At 41.2% G+C, this 14,764-nt stretch overlaps 1 protein-coding gene across 1 annotated transcript in view; it reads right to left on the bottom strand.

Moving 5' to 3' along the window:
- LOC122927542 (atrial natriuretic peptide receptor 2-like) overlaps nt 1-14,354 on the bottom strand; it is a 165,986-nt gene extending 151,632 nt beyond the window's left edge. Inside the window, exons 1-4 of the mRNA XM_044279476.1 lie at nt 14,255-14,354; nt 12,464-12,596; nt 6,696-6,819; nt 6,448-6,552 (exon numbers count right to left, since the gene is read on the bottom strand). Coding sequence (XP_044135411.1) covers nt 6,448-6,552; nt 6,696-6,819; nt 12,464-12,596; nt 14,255-14,354 — 462 coding nt within the window. The remainder of the gene's footprint in view (nt 1-6,447; nt 6,553-6,695; nt 6,820-12,463; nt 12,597-14,254) is intronic.
- Nucleotides 14,355-14,764: the final 410 nt, after the last annotated feature.

The following is a 14,764-nucleotide window of genomic DNA, read 5'->3' as shown; positions in this document are numbered from 1 at the left end:
CCAGATGTGTGACACTTTTTTGCAGCCTAGATGCGCAAAGCGGCCCAAATTCCTTTTAGGAGGGCATTTTTAGACATTTGGATCCCAGACTTCTTCTCACGCTTTCGGGCCCCTAAAAAGCCAGGGCAGTATAAATACCCCACATGTGACCCCATTTTGGAAAAAAGACACCCCAAGGTATTCAATGAGGGGCATGGCGAGTTCATCGAATTTTTTTTTTTGGCACAAGTTAGCGGAAATTGATTTTTTTTTTGTATTTTCTCACAAAGTCTCCCTTTCCGCTAACTTGGGACAAAAATTTCAATCTTTCATGGACTCAATATGCCCCTCACGGAATACCTTGGGGTGTCTTCTTTCCGAAATGGGGTCACATGTGGGGTATTTATACTGCCCTGGCATTTTAGGGGCCCTAAAGCATGAGAAGAAGTCTGGAATATAAATGTCTAAAAAATGTTACGCATTTGGATTCCGTGAGGGGTATGGTGAGTTCATGAGACTTAGTAAGAAAAAACAAAAACAAAAAAAAAACAATTTCCGCTAACTTGGGCCAAAAAAAATGTCTGAATGGAGCCTTACAGGGGGGTGATCAATGACAGGGGGGTGATCACCTCATATACACTCCCTGATCACCCCCCTGTCATTGATCACCCCCCTGTCATTGATCACCCCCCTGTAAGGCTCCATTCAGACGTCTGTATGATTTTTACGGATCCACGGATACATGGATCGGATCCGCAAAACGCATACAGACGTCTGAATGGAGCCTTACAGGGGGGTGATCAATGACAGGGGGTGATCAGGGAGTGTATATGAGGTGATCACCCCCCTGTCATTGATCACCCCCCTGTAAGGCTCCATTCAGACGTCCGTATGCGTTTTGCGGATCCGATCCATGTATCCGTGGATCCGTAAAAATCATTCGGACATCTGAATGGAGCCTTACAGGGGGGTGATCAATGACAGGGGGGTGATCAATGACAGGGGGTGATCAGGGAATCTATATGGGTGATCACCCGCCTGTCATTGATCACCCCCCTGTAAGGCTCCATTCAGGCGTCCGTATGTGTTTTGCGGATCCGATCCATGTATCCGTGGATCCGTAAAAATCATACGGACATCTGAATGGAGCCTGACAGGGGGGTGATCAATGACAGGGGGTGATCAGGGAATCTATATGGGTAAACACCCGCATGTCATTTATCACCCCCCTGTAAGGCTCCATTCAGACGTCCGTATGTGTTTTGCGGATCCGATCCATGTATCCGTGGATCCGTAAAAATCATACGGACATCTGAACGGAGCCTTACAGGGGGGTGATCAATGACAGGGGGTGATCAGGGAATCTATATGGGTGATCACCCGCCTGTCATTGATCACCCCCCTGTAAGGCTCCATTCAGACGTCAGTATGTGTTTTGCGGATTCGATCCATGTATCCGTGGATCCGTAAAAATCATACGGACATCTGAATGGAGCCTTACAGGGGGGTGATCAATGACAGGGGGGTGATTAATGACAGGGGGTGATCAGGGAATCTGTATGGGTGATCACCCGCCTGTCATTGATCACCCCCCTGTAAGGCTCCATTCAGACGTCCGTATGTGTTTTGCGGATCCGATCCATGTATCCGTGGATCCGTAAAAATCATACGGACATCTGAATGGAGCCTTACAGGGGGGTGATCAATGACAGGGGGGTGATCAATGACAGGGGGTGATCAGGGAATCTATATGGGTGATCACCCGCCTGTCATTGATCACCCCCCTGTAAGGCTCCATTCAGACATCCGTATGTGGTTTGCGGATCCGATCCATGTATCCGTGGATCCGTAAAAATCATACGGACATCTGAATGGAGCCTGACAGGGGGGTGATCAATGACAGGGGGTGATCAGGGAATCTATATGGGTGATCACCCGCCTGTCATTGATCACCCCCCTGTAAGGCTCCATTCAGACGTCCGTATGTGTTTTGCGGATCCGATCCATGTATCCGTGGATCCGTAAAAATCATACGGACATCTGAACGGAGCCTTACAGGGGGGTGATCAATGACAGGGGGTGATCAGGGAATCTATATGGGTGATCACCCGCCTGTCATTGATCACCCCCCTGTAAGGCTCCATTCAGACGTCAGTATGTGTTTTGCGGATCCGATCCATGTATCCGTGGATCCGTAAAAATCATACGGACATCTGAATGGAGCCTTACAGGGGGGTGATCAATGACAGGGGGGTGATCAATGACAGGGGGTGATCAGGGAATCTGTATGGGTGATCACCCGCCTGTCATTGATCACCCCCCTGTAAGGCTCCATTCAGACGTCCGTATGTGTTTTGCGGATCCGATCCATGTATCCGTGGATCCGTAAAAATCATACGGACATCTGAATGGAGCCTTACAGGGGGGTGATCAATGACAGGGGGGTGATCAATGACAGGGGGTGATCAGGGAATCTATATGGGTGATCACCCGCCTGTCATTGATCACCCCCCTGTAAGGCTCCATTCAGACATCTGTATGTGGTTTGCGGATCCGATCCATGTATCCGTGGATCCGTAAAAATCATACGGACGTCTGAACAGAGCCTGACAGGGGGGTGATCAATGACAGGGGGGTGATCAATGACGGGGGGGGGGGGGATCAGGGAGTCTATATGGGGTGATCAGGAGTTCATAAGGGGTTAATAAGTGACAGGGGTGGTGTAGTGTAGTGTAGTGTTTTCTGGTACTTTACACAGCTACCTGTGTCCTCTGGTGGTCGATCCAAACAAAAGGGACCACCAGAGGACCAGGTAGCAGGTATATTAGACGCTGTTATCAAAACAGCATCTAATATACCTGTTAGGGGTTAAAAAAATCACATCTCCAGCCTGCCAGCGAACGATCGCCGCTGGCAGGCTGGAGATCCACTCGCTTACCTTCCGATCCTGTGAACGCGCGCGCCTGTGTGCGCGCGTTCACAGGAAATCACGGCTCTCGCGAGATGACGCATATATGCGTGACTCTGCGCAGAGCTGCCGCCTCCGGACCGCAGATCTGCGTTAGGCGGTCCGGAGGCGGTTAAAGGGGTTTTGTCACTTCGACAAATAGCATTTATTATGTAGAGAAAGTTAATACAAGGCACTTACTAATGTATTGTCATTACCCATATTCCTTCCTTTGCTGGCTGGATTCATTTTTCCATCATATTATACACTTCTTGTTTCCATGGTTACAACCACACTGCAATCCATCAGTGGTGACCGTGCTTGCACACTATAAAAAAAAAGCAATAGCCTATGTGAGCTCCCACAGTCCCGGCCACCAAAGAGGCCGGCATTTTTGTCCCATAGTGTGCAAGCATGGCCACCACTGTTGGATTACAGGTTGGTCATAACCATGGAAACGAGCAGTGTATAATGCAATGGAAAAATGAATCCAGCCAGGAAAGGAAGAAATATGGATAACAACAATATATTATTAAGTGCCTTTTATTAGCTTTCTCTACATGATAAATGCCACTTGCTGAAGTGACAAATCCCTTTACTGACCCAGTATTTTTTTTTTCCATTTTTTCTTCGTTGCTTTCCAAGAGCTATAAAATTTTTATTTTCCTGTCAATGTAGACATAGGAGGGCTTTTTTGCAGGACAAGTTGTAGTTTTTAATGTCACCACTTTGGGGTACACATAACTAGAGATGGCCTTGTGGTTCGCCCGGCAGACATTTTGCGGCGAACTTTGCATGTTCGCGATTCGCCGAACATGCGAACATATGGCGATATTTGCGCCTGCCATATTCTTTTACATTGTGAAGAACTTTGACCCATGACACATCCATCAGGTGGTACAGGACAGCCAATTGAGACGTTTCAGCACATGGACATACCCCCACCCCCAACGAGCTGGCAGACATTTTACATTCAGTCTTTTGACAGTGTAGGGAGAGGTTGCTGTGTGGAGCAGGGACAGTCTGTTAGTGACACCAGACGCTAGCTAATAGGGCCACAAAAGTCCTTTTAAGGACAGGTATAGGTGTGCTATCAATATGTGTGACATAGTGAGGGGTGTAATATACTTATAATATACTTTCTAACATAGAAAGTATATTATAGTGCATTTGTATTGTGCAGCAGTTGTGTGCGGTTCTGCTGCGTTACCACAGCCACACAGAGTGCCAAACGCTATTGGTACAAATAATATCTACTGGTGTGATTTACCAGTTGCCCCCCAAAAAAAGTGAGAGAAAAAAAGTGGGCTACAGTAGAATTGTTATTCACTCACCGCATAATGTACCTCGAGCCACATAATCAGAATTTATTTTATGTCAGGTGAATGCCTAATTTTTAAGGCCATACTCCTGTGGCCTAAACTGACATTCTTCTAGGCTCCAACAGGGCACATTTCAGAGATTTTCCCTTTAAGATGCATAAAAATGTCCCCTGATTAAGATAAAAAAAATTGTTGGAATTTTTGTCATTGATCCCCCTCTAGTATGTCACTGTCCATGTTGTGGGACTATTTGTACACTTCTACTAAGTATTTGGTGGCTGCAAATATGACCTGAAGGTTTTTCAGGTTCGCCTGCCACTAAAGTGAATGGGGCTCGCAGCGAACTTGCGGTTCGCGAACATTTGATCGCGTTTGCACGATCGCAAACCGTCCCGGCCGATGTTCGTTCATCACTACACATAACTTACAGATTAACTACAGAAAACAGCAAACTCCTTATAGGTCATTTTCTGATGACACATTCCCTTTCAAAAATTATCGGCTCATTTATCAAACTGATGTAAAGCAGAACTGGCTAAGTTGCCCATTAAAACAAATTAGACTTAACTTTTCATTTTTCAGAACTCTTTTGTAAAATGAAAGGTGGAATCTAATTGCTAGCTATGGGTAACTAAGCCAGTTTTCCTTTGCACCAGTTTTGAAAAATCTCACCCTACATGTGTGGTTTAACTAAACACTGGGTATTTCCACAAGAGAGCATAACAGTGCTTCACCAGCTTTTAAAAGGTTCTTAGAGGGTACTTTTGGGAAGTGTATAAAGTCAATGAAATGCCCATCTAGGCTGTTCTGACCCAGTTGGAGGTGTTGGGAGCAATGGTTACAAGAGGGCTTGCACACATGGTGAATGGATTCCAGAGGGCCCAGACAGACCATTAGTAGAGAGGATCATTTCATCTGCTGACAAGCACGAACAACTCCCACCGTTTCACTGTCCATCATCTAGACACAGGTGGCACCTTAATTAAACACCCCTTTCTCTGCCTCAACCATTTTCAGGTGCTTAACAGAAGATAATTTGGTGTCACAGTGGCCATCACATGCAGTGCCGTTGACAGCCAGTCACCATCATCTTTGTTTGCAGTGGTATTGTGAACAAGAAATCTGGATTGCTACTGACTGGAGGCGTATTTTCTTTAGCAATAAATCTAGGTTCTATTTGGCATCAGATTATGGTCAGGTTTGAGTATGGAGGCCTCATGGTGAGCTCTTCAATGCTGCTTGCAGTGGAGTGACACACTGCCCCAACAACTGGTGTGATAATCTGGTGAGCCATTGCATACAACAGTCAGTCACCCCTAATAGTGATACCAGGGAAATTACCAGCTCAGAGATATATGCAGGACATCCTGTGACCACATGTTGCTTCTCATGATAGGGCTTCCAACTGGCATTTCTCAGTAGGCTAATTCTCACCCACACAAAGCAAGGGTTTCCAAAAAATTTCTCTGCTAGATTGCAACACTTTCTTAGCCAGATTAATCACCAACCAAACATTTATGGGACCAGCTGGGATGCCAGCTTCAATATCCTGAGAGTGTGCAGGATCTACAGGCTCTGCTGCAACATCTGTTAACAAATTGTCACAGAATACTATATTGAACCTGTATGTCCAACTGTATCTCATCTCATATCCAGGCTAGAGGCAACCCAACAGGGTGCACAGTTTTCCTCAATAAACTTATGCTTTTCCCTAAGGCTACTTTCACATGTGTGGTACAGTCAGACTGTTCCAGCACAGAATTTTCAGCCGGACCTATCAGGCTGTTCCAGCATAGAATGCCTGGAATCGGCTGGACATAAACCACTTTACGCGGAAAGTAGGAACTGCCAACCAGAATGCTCAGGTGTCATCATATTATAATTACATTAACACATATAAAGTTTCATTTGATTCCAACAACTCTTTGGCGTGTTATTCTTTGTTAATAAGTATAGGACAATAGATGGCATTTAAACAGGGGCGTAGCTAACGGCTCATGGGCCCTAGTGTAAGAGTTCAGCTTGGGCCCCCCTTCCCTCAGTGCTTTGTGTGTCTTCTTATGTGGCACAAGGGTCTTTGGGCCCTGTCAGGCTCCTGGGCCCGGTAGCTACTGCTACCTCTGCACCCCATATAGCTACGCCCATGGATGGCAATAGTTATTTAAAAGTAATCATATTAAGTGATGTACACTAGTGTACCTTTGCAGACCAGTTCCCTTGTGTCATTTGTCCAGAGACAGATAAGGTGTGTGTGAATATCTGTCCATCATCTGGTATCCATGGACCACAAATTCCACCATTCCCCTAAATGAATAAAATAAACATTTAAAATCTACAAAACTGCACTCTTGAATTAGTTCTAAAAATGATGATAGGAAACTTGATAGACATACTATTTTTGACAGGTAGCCTTTAGAATTCTGGATCATCAAGTTCGGTCCACTTACCATAAAAGATATAGGGCAGGAGTGGATATTAGCATGATGAATACAGCAGTTTTCTCCATTTGCATCTTTCCAATTGGCAGGACATTCTTGCTCCTCACAAAATCTTTTTGCTGACTCAGCATCCCTTATTCACATACAAAAGGAAATTATTTAATTGTAATATATTTATTTGATGAGCTCTTATTATTATCATAGTACTGAACAGCATTTCCTCCTATTGTGATGAACAAATAATGAATGCATTGTCTACTTTTGTCAAGGTAATACTAATTCTATTCATTCATGGACAACCAATATGTTCACCATTAAAGCTCCTTTACAGGTTCTCACTCTTACACATTCTTGAATAGCAGTTTTGCTACAATGGAAGTTGGGGTTGTAATGGCTCCCTTGTTGGTTGTCTTGTCACCCTTATTTTCCAGAATAAATTAGAACTAAAAAGTAACAGATAAGAGATGGAGAAAATATATTTTGACAAGATGACAACTCAGGGGCCTGAATTAAACTAGTTATTGGTTTTACGGAGGCAGGCTTTAGATAAAAAGTTATTATTCCCAGAGAATCCTTTAAAATAGTCAGTTGCTCAGAATGTTGCGTTTTCACATGTATCTATGCAGCAAGCCCCTGAGAAGCTGGAATGGAGGATGGGAGTGATTGTGGAAAGTATATAATGGTGAAATGCACCCTAGGGCAAGGGCGTTGTAAAGTCAGAAACCAGGTGTGTAGGTGGTGGTGTAGGAGTCAGTAACCAGGTGCGTAGGTGGTGGTGTAGGAGTCAGTAACCAGGTGTATAGGTGGTGTAGGAGTCAGTAACCAGGTGTATAGGTGGTGGTGTAGGAGTCAGTAACCAGGTGCGTAGGTGGTGGTGTAGGAGTCAGTAACCAGGTGTGTAGGTGGTGGTGTAGGAGTCAGTAACCAGGTGTATAGGTGGTGGTGTAGGAGTCAGTAACCAGGTGTGTAGGTGGTGGTGTAGGAGTCAGCAACCAGACCAGATTTAACAAAATAAATGTTTCTCTTTACGGTAGTGCAAAATGAGGGTTGTAGTACTCTCAGAACACAGTTCCAACAATGTACAGTGCAAATCTTCCCCCAGAAGGTTTTGCATGGGTATATATATAGGACATGTTTACATTCAATGTACTAGTTCACTCTCCCTCTGCAGAATCTGAGGCTGGCAGTAATACTTTTGGTAAGATACTGTATCTAAGTGTGGATGGTATCTTAGCAGTTAGTGATGAGCGGGAGGTGCCATATTAGATTTTGCAATATTTCGCGAATATTCGATTGAATATTCGTATTATATTAGTCGAAATCGAATATTCGTAATTATTTCATTTATCGCGACTAAAATGCGATTAAATTAATTGTGTGATTTTCTTTTTTTCTGTATAAGGCAACGTTCCAATGATTATGGCTAGGCTAATATGTGTATTTTACAAATATTCGTAATATTGCTCTAACTTCGTCTTTTAGAATATTCATAATATTCTAAAAGACGAAGTTAGAGCAATATTAAGAATATTCGTAAAATACACATATAGATTGTAATTTTGCTAATATAGTGCTATAATCTTTTTTTTTTGTCTAATTTTTTTTGCCTCTTCTGAACTTCAGTTTTGGAAAATATATACACTATTAAAAAAATGACTATAGCACTATATTAGCTAAATTACAATCTATATGTGTATTTTACACATTTTCGTAATATTGCTCTAACTTCGTCTTTTAGAAAATTACGAAAAAGTTAGAGCAATATTACGAATATTCGTAAAATACACATATAGACTGTAATTTATGTGTACTGTTATTCCACTTTGGCATACTGCTCCCCGACAAGCATTCCCGTAACCATGGGAACGCCTGTGCATTAGAATATACCATCGGATCTGAGCTTTCACGAGCTCAGGGAAAACTCAGATCCGATGGTATTTTCTAACCCACAAGCGTTCCCATGGTGACGGGGACGCTTGTCGGGGAGGAGTATGCGAACAATTGTACAGATAGGAAAAAAATAATGCCAAAATTCTAAATAACGAATATATTCACTATATTGCTATGTATTTGTTTTTTTGAATATTGGTCATTTTATTTTCCATATGAAAACATGTTTCCCCCTGCTTAAGTTGCTTGTGGGTCAATGGCTTATTGAACCACAAGCAAGAAGCAGGGAGAAATCATATTTTCAGATGAAAGAAAACAAACTAATATTCGATTTTGCGAATATATAGAACTATATTCTAAATATTTGCGAAATCTCGAAGTTACGATATTCAAGAAAAAAATTCACAATTCGAATATTCAAGCTCAACACTAGTAGCAGTATTCAACTCACTTGGTAAATCATGCAGAGGTGGTTAGTCTCTGTATCTTGAGACCTAGTACTGAGGAGTACATAGACTTTTCCTCCTATCTCCTTCCTTAGTAACAATATTCTCCCTAGACTGAGCTATGGGTGGAGCTAACAGTCCACACTTCAGCTTCCCTAGGGACTGTGGTTAACTCTGTCACTCCCATACATTACTATACTGGGTATACACAGCATAAAATGACATAACATAAATTAAATAAACAATTTGCAAGTACCCCTCTGCTCTAGGGTACTGCATCTATAATCTGTCAGACAATTATTTTGACTTGATGACTATTCAATCTTATGTATGCATCTATATTGTGGCTCTGTACTACACAAAAATTTCAAAGATGCCATACCGTTCATTTGTTTGCTTCTAATTTCACATAGAGACATACAGAGATTCTTTTCTGCTGAATTCCATATGAATCAGAGTAAAAAAAACATGACATGCTTTATTCCAGAGATGCACAACCTGCCTCCCGGGGGCCACATGCGGCCCTCTATACCATTCTGTGCGGCCCCCAATCATCTGGTAACAAACATGTTTGTCTTGTGGCTGTTCACATGTATCTTTCATGTATTCGCCCATTAGGTGTAACTAGACATTAATGGTATATACTTTATGTTCAATATGCCATAAATATAGTATTTCAGTTGGTAATACCCCTTTAAGTTTTATTTACGGCCCTTGGAATTGGTTCAGGCTGACAATGTGGCCCCCAACATAAAAAGGTTGTCCACCCCTGCTTTATTGGATGCCATATTACATAAGGCAAAATATTCCTATAATACAGTGGTATACCAAAACCTATGGCTACATAGTTCAGAGTGGTTACCTGGCATACATGGCACTGGTGTGCAGGAAAGCATTGCAGACACATTTCTTTCTCCTTTTAAATGTAAAACTACCACTTCTCTGAAATGTCTACATAAATATTTTGCAAACAGATATTATATTTGCATTAGAAATCTTTATAAAGTTCTTGCTTTAATTTTAGCCTTTTTTTTTTCTTCTTCTTCGTTATTGCTGAATTCATGGTCCACTTGGTGTTAGCCTGATTAAGTGATACCTGACTGATCTCCTATTCCCCTACTTTCCCTATTTCACTCTCCCCTCACCCTACCCTTCCTACCTTGTTTTCTCTTCCTTTTTATGTTTTGTTATTTTTGAGTATATGCCACATATGATGCTACATCATGTATAGGATTTTTGTTCTTATTACAATATTATTTTGTATCAATTTGAGTGTTGTAACTCAAGTAAATTTTGATTTACGATGCTACTGATTGCTTGTATATATTTAAAATAAACAGAATTTACAAGAAATCTTTATAATATGGCTTTTGCATTTACAGTCATCACATGGAGATTAGAATGATCCATCCATATAGTCTAATGCAGATGGGACCAAATGAATATGAAATACTCCAGAATGCTAACTCCGTTTACTTGGCAATATTTTATGCAATTTTATTTTTTGCCATTTGCTTGCTTTACTCATTAGAAAGACATACTGAGTATTAACTAAATTTGCTTGACATGTAAGTTACTATCCTATAAAAGTATTCCCTCAATAAAGGTGGACACATTATATACAGTCATGTGAAAAAATTAGGACACCCTTTGAAAGCATGTGGTTTTTTGTAACATTTTTAATAAAAGGTTATTTCATCTCCGTTTCAACAATACAGAGAGATTAAAGTAATCCAACTAAACGAAGAAAACTGAAGAAAAGTCTTTTCAAGATCTTCTGTAAATGTCATTCTACAAAAATGCCTATTCTAACTGAGGAAAAAGATAGGACACCCTCACATGTATTCCCTCTTAAATTGGCTCAGATCTCACACAGGTATATCACACCAGATGCACATAATTAGTAGATCGTTACTCTGCATGTTGAATGAGGCTTGCCCTATTTAAACCTAAGACATTTAGTTTGGTGTGCTCCTGACTGTTGAAGTGAGAGTGAGCACCATGGTGAGAGCAAAAGAGCTGTCAGAGGACTTCAGAAAAAAGATTGTAGCAGCCTATGAGTCTGGGAAGGGATTTAAAAAGATCTCAAAAGATTTTGAAATCAGCCATTCCACTGTCCGGAATATAGTCTACAAGTGGAGGGCTTTCAAAACAACTGCCAACATGCCCAGGACTGGTCGCCCCAGCAAGTTCACCCCAAGAGCAGACCGCAAGATGCTAAAAGAGGTCTACAAAAACCCTAAAGTGTCATCTCGAGAACTACAGCAGGCTCTGGCTACTGTTGATGTAGAAGTACATGCCTCTACAATCAGAAAGAGACTGTACAAGTTTAACTTGCATGGGAGGTGTGCAAGGAGGAAACCTTTGCTTTCCAAGAGAAACATCGAGGCCAGACTGACATTTGCCAGAGATAAAGTTGACAAAGACCAGGACTTCTGGAATAATGTTCTTTGGACAGATGAGTCCAAAATTGAATTATTTGGACACAACAGCAGAGGACATGTTTGGCGTAAACCAAACACAGCATTCCAAGAAAAGAACCTCATACCAACTGTGAAGCATGGAGGTGGAAGTGTCATGGTTTGGGGCTGCTTTGCTGCAGCAGGACCTGGTCAGCTCACCATCATAGAATCCACGATGAATTCTACTGTGTATCAGAAGGTGCTTGAAGAACATGTGAGACCATCAGTTAGAAAATTAAAGCTGAAGCGGAACTGGACCATGCAACATGACAATGACCCAAAACATACTAGTAAATCAACCAAAGATTGGCTGAAAAAGAAGAAATGGAGAGTCCTGGAATGGCCAAGTCAAAGTCCAGATTTGAATCCCATTGAGATGCTGTGGGGTGACTTGAAAAGGGCTGTACGTGCAAGAAACCCCTCAAACATCTCACAGCTGAAAAAGTTCTGCATTGAGGAGTGGGGTAAAATTTCCTCAGACCGATGTCGAAGACTGGTAGATGGCTACAAGAACCGTCTCACTGCAGTTATTTCAGCCAAAGGAGGTAACACTCGCTATTAGGGGCAAGGGTGTCCTATCTTTTTCCTCAGTTAGAATAGGCATTTTTGTAGAATGACATTTACAGAAGATCTTGAAAAGACTTTTCTTCAGTTTTCTTTGTTTAGTCGGATTACTTTAATCTCTCTGTATTGTTGAAACGGAGATGAAATAACCTTTTATTAAAAATGTTACAAAAAACCACATGCTTTCAAAGGGTGTCCTAATTTTTTCACATGACTGTATCAACATGTATTACCAAACAGCAGTGAAAATGTAAGAGCGTGTTTTATAGATGAAATCTAAGTATACGATGTAAAAAAAATAAGAGTATGCCATCATTGAACATATGTATTTATTAGGGAAAGGTGTACATGGTTATTACTTTATATCTATTACATTATACTGATGAATATACATACAAATGATGAAGATGTCTACCTGTGTGATAGGATTCCGTTTGCCACTGCATACACATAAAAGTCATCAGAGGCTGACACAGAGTAGATGACGTTAAAGGTTTCTCCGCTATACACTTTTGCAGGAGGCCGGAGCACCCATGCCATCTCCAGACCTATAGAAAAGTTGGATGAAAATGTAGCATGACGATACATCCAGACAGATCATTTTCTGAAGATGCTTAGACTTTCTGAACTGGTTAAGAACTTTTATTTAAGTATAAGGAGGTATTCGACCAAGAAGACTAGAGACTTGAGTCTCTGAGCGTGATGTTTGACACTGTGGGCTTGATTTGTACAGGATTCAAAGGATGGGCAGCTGGAGATCTGTTTTTCCAAACTGAAAATCTTCCACCCCCTATAGTAAGGGGAATTACAAGAAAATTAACAATTTAAAAGAGTTATCCGAGAAGCCAGAAAAATGATGTTCTATATATGTAAAATGTTGCAGAATGAAACTTCATAGAATGTCATCAGTCAGATCCTCCACTGTGAGGCTCAAGACTTTGCCCATATGAAGTTGCCTAGCTTTTTGCTCTGGCAGGAAAACACATCCCCCTTATCACTGACTGAAAGAACTGCGGATTGCAACCACCCTCATTCGTGTTGGATTGCCATCACTTGCTTCACCTAAAGGGGCAGTACAACTCTATGACCACCTCTAGCATCTAGAGACAATTGGGGCTGGAGATGGAATTTTCTTGATGAACTTCCTTTGAGTACAGTAGACTGTATGCATACATTAGTAATAAGCAGAGGTGTGTGTGTGTGAGTGTGTGGGGTGGTTAGTAACATCAAAGGAAGGTTGCATTACAGCTGCCATCTTCTCTGTTGTCATGAAATCTAAGTTGGAGCAGGATATTGTTTCATTGCATCATCAAAAGAATAATGGGGCATGTATTAGTGAAGAGATGGCAGTGGAGCAGGGGAGGCAGGAGGATTAAAGTCCCGACTCTAAGGCCCCATTCACGCAACCGTATTTTTGGTCATCATCCGATCCGTATTTTTTGCAAACTGCATACGGACCTATTCATTTCAATGGGTCTTAAAACAATTCGGACAACACTCCATGTTCTGTCCGCATCCGTATGTCCGTTCCACCCCAAAAAATGCATAATTTTCACTTCTAGGTGCTCACTCATTTCCGCTGCTCCTATCCCTGTGGCAATGCCATACATGTCCAGATGGGGAAACCTCTTTAAATTATCAGTATTAATAATCAGCATTAGGTTGATTAGGTTTCCAGGAAAAGTTGCCTTTTTCAGAAGTAAATATGTGTATGATATAGGTTGTCTATTTTTTAGATAGAAAATCAGAAACTGGAAGCCGTATTATAATGAAATGTAATTAAAAAAAAACACCTCTGGAAGGGGGCAAATATTTTTGTAACTCCACCCTGGCTTTTCACTAATGACAGAGTGCCTTGCAGGGTTATTACCAGATTGCATTCACTTTCAAGGAAAGTTATTCCATTAATATAATAATACATTGTATTAGTTGCAAATGATTCAGTTCTCAATATAATTTTTAAAGTAGCTCCAAATTGGTAGAAAGATGTAGAGTTATATTTGTAGGAAAGGCGAACATGAGTTATGTGCCTGAATGGGCAAAATCAAAGCACTAGGCGGAGGGTAATTTTAAGTGACCAGTTTCAGGCATCGATATGTGGAATTACAGGGCACACAGTTGGGCATCTGCTGAAAGAGAACAATTCTGCTCATTTACACTTTCCATTGCTCATTAATGTCACCAACTTCCTAAATTCATTCCTTACCTCCACAGTCGATCATATTCACTTCATCAGGCTTTTCCAGTGGCCAGCAGTCATACTCTGTGTTGTCCAAGTCATGCCATCCTTGAGCTACATTCGACATTATGATAACCTAAATCAATACAACAATAAATGACTTTAATTCCAATGTTAAATTCAACCCAGTATTTTATATATGTAGATAAAATGTGCTTTGAAAATGTATCAAAAATCCAATATTTGCAGATGTAACACAGTTTATTGCTCCCTTCTGTATACCACGCGATCATTTGTGGGAATAATCGGAAAATGAAGGCCCTAAATGAAGCTATTTTACTTATTTGTCAGCAAAACGCGAGTCTGGTAAATCAATGTTTTAAAGAAGCAAAGTAAACCAACAAAGATTGAATATCTAATCAGGATATTAGATAGGAGACAGGAGATGTGATTTAACAAGTGTTTAATAAGAATGCAAAATAATAATAATAATTTTAAAAAATTCAACACAATTGTCTCATTTACTGTTGTGTGCCT

The sequence above is a fragment of the Bufo gargarizans genome, chromosome 1 (genome assembly GCF_014858855.1).
Source record: "Bufo gargarizans isolate SCDJY-AF-19 chromosome 1, ASM1485885v1, whole genome shotgun sequence".
Lineage (NCBI taxonomy): Eukaryota > Metazoa > Chordata > Amphibia > Anura > Bufonidae > Bufo > Bufo gargarizans.
Note: the sequence above shows the minus strand (reverse complement) of the source record. Positions and strands in the feature narration are given on the sequence as shown.